At 40.8% G+C, this 2393-nt stretch overlaps 1 protein-coding gene across 1 annotated transcript; it reads right to left on the bottom strand.

Annotated features, from left to right (window-relative positions):
- Positions 1-814: 814 nt before the first annotated feature.
- Positions 815-1382, bottom strand: LOC121623946 (hairy/enhancer-of-split related with YRPW motif protein 2-like). The gene is made up of 2 exons (XM_041961502.1): positions 1260-1382; positions 815-1147 (listed from the first exon to the last, which is right to left on the bottom strand). Exons 1-2 carry the CDS (start codon positions 1380-1382, stop codon positions 815-817), a joined length of 456 nt encoding a protein of 151 aa, XP_041817436.1.
- Between the last annotated feature and the right edge of the window lie 1011 nt (positions 1383-2393).

The following is a 2393-nucleotide window of genomic DNA, read 5'->3' as shown; positions in this document are numbered from 1 at the left end:
TTAAAAGGCCATGAAACAAAATGACATGAGCTCACAAAATTTGCAAGTGGCAGTGTTGGTTTATTTGAAAAGGCACAATGAGCCACATCACGTTTGAAAAGCTCTGACAATAGATGAACATACATCACAACTTCAAAATTTCTCTGTACACAGAGTACCCAGTAAAGGATCAGATGTCTTTATAAAGACAAAAAAAGGCTTTTTAATTAAAATAGTAAAAACTGACCTTAAAACAGATCAGAACATTGTTATCACAGAGTGATCAAATAGTGATAACAGCAGGTTAAAAACTGCTGAATACACGAATGTTCATGAAAGAAAATGTGACGTCACCAGAAAATTGTGACAGTGTGACATTAAGCAAACTTTTAAGAAACAAAATAAACATTTGGATCTTACAACAGATCAGTTTTGCATAATCAGTTAGATTAAGGTGAGGTAAAGTCCACTATGTCCTTAAAAAGAACAGACAGTTAGTTTATGACCACAATGATCAATAACAATCAAATGATAACAAATGTTACCATAGCATACACTACCTGTACATGACGTACAGTAAGGGAAAATAATAATTGCTAAAGCAATCAGATTTGGTTCATGCAACATGCATGACAAGATGTTCGTTCTTAATGTGAAAGATAATGTTGCTGTCATTTCCTTAGGAAATGTCTTCTTGTACAAAGAAACATACAAAATACAACCTTCTGTACATACAGAAGAACAAATTCATAAAACTCCAAAGAATTCAGTCCAGTAATCTTTGACCAATGTGGTCATCAGAGTTTCACTGGTAGAAACTCCAGTGTGTAGGTGTCTACCAGGGCCTCCAGAGGGCGCTGTTGACTGGACTCTTGTCTTTGGTGAAGCTGGACTGGACTGCAGAGCTCAGCAGAGAGATGTCAGCCTGTCTCAGGTCCTCATCAGAGGAGGACTGCAGCTTGTTGAAGTGGTTCAGCAGTCTTTTCTGCTGTTGATTCTGCTGCTGCAGTCGTCTCAGGACGCAAACTGTCATCTCCAGGATGTCTGCTTTCTCCAGCTTGGAGTCTGGCTGCTGTTTGAGGAACTCTGGACTCAGGAGAGACTTGAGCTGCTCGATGCTGCTGTTGATTCGCTCTCTGCGTAACTTCTCCACCAGAGGCTTTCTGAGCTGCAGAGAGAAGAACAAAGTCATTAATCAACTTATTCTGGAGTGAAGTGTTAGCATGAAAAAAAACAACATCTCATTAACAATATTTCAACTTGTTGAATCTTCAATTTACCTTGTGGGTGAGAGTCAGGTGGTCCTGAGAATTGGTCATTGCTGCAGTGATTGTAGGTGCCATGGCTGTATCTCTGTGCTGTAGAGGTCTCTGTAGAGAGACTGTGATCTCTGCTGGCTTCATCCCTCCTATTTATAGTCCCACATCTCCATATGAATGTGTGGGTCTTGGTCTGACTGGAGTTTCTCACAGTCTCAGCCAATCAGAGAGCCTGGTGAGACAATAGTGGATTACACACGCTGAATGCTGGTATTGCCCTGGGGACAATGGTTAGATCTCAGGGGAACAGGTGGAGGACTAGGGAGCTGTGTGTGAATCTGGGAAAGTGGTGACCCTGTAGAGAGAGCAGATCTGCTGCCTGATGCTGAGATCAATGACTTTGACTGAGCACACGCTCATCATCCCATCACACACCTGAGGGGATAATATTTATGGTGCAGTATGTAAGCAAGTATGTATGAATTACATGTATGATAATAATAATACACAAACTAAGTGGAACTTTCTTGTATGGATATTTTAGAGTCAAAAAATAAGAAATATAGCGAGTGAAATGAACAAAATTTAATTTCTTTTTTCAGGTTGATGCATTTTTTCAGTATATTTTATCAAAAATACAAGATTCTTAGAGCATTACTACAATATTTTGGAGACCAGTGTGATGCACCTTCAGGCACTTAAAATAAACTTGTAAACATGAAACGGCCCACATGCAGCAGAGTCTTTTGACACGTGCCTTGTAGTCTGTGTGAGTAACAAGTACAGATCAGTTTCCCACACTTACTCCCCGTATGGTCAATGAGCCACAAAGGGACTTCAGCGACAGATGCTGGCTGTGTGCTGTTATAGAAACAGAGCCTGACATCACCAACCATCTGGAGGGAAAGCACACCATTGGCTGATTGGGACAGTTTGTAATGTTTCAAATTCTGGGGGAAAATCTCTCAAATCGACCGTAAACAAAATGATCATCTCAGTCAGTTTTTCCAGCAGTTTTCAAACAATGTCATACATTTTGATCCTCCAGTCACAATCATGCCTTATTCAAATGGATCGAAATTGCACATGAAGGTGGGAGGTTTCATGGGGAGCAGCTGCTTCCCGAAGTGTGCCAAATCCCGCCGGAGGATTACT

This window comes from Chelmon rostratus, chromosome 2 (assembly GCF_017976325.1).
Source record: "Chelmon rostratus isolate fCheRos1 chromosome 2, fCheRos1.pri, whole genome shotgun sequence".
In the NCBI taxonomy this organism is placed as follows: domain Eukaryota; kingdom Metazoa; phylum Chordata; class Actinopteri; order Chaetodontiformes; family Chaetodontidae; genus Chelmon; species Chelmon rostratus.
The sequence above is the reverse complement of the archived record's forward strand: the minus strand, read 5'-3'. Positions and strand labels throughout refer to the sequence as shown.

Coding starts and splice junctions, on each gene's coding strand:
- LOC121623946 (XM_041961502.1), bottom strand. CDS start 1,382: ATGAAGCCAGCAGAGATCACAGTCTCTCTACAGAGACCTCTACAGCAC. Junction 1,148..1,259: donor ACCTGACTCTCACCCACAAG/GTAAATTGAAGA, acceptor TTCTCTCTGCAG/CTCAGAAAGCCTCTGGTGGA.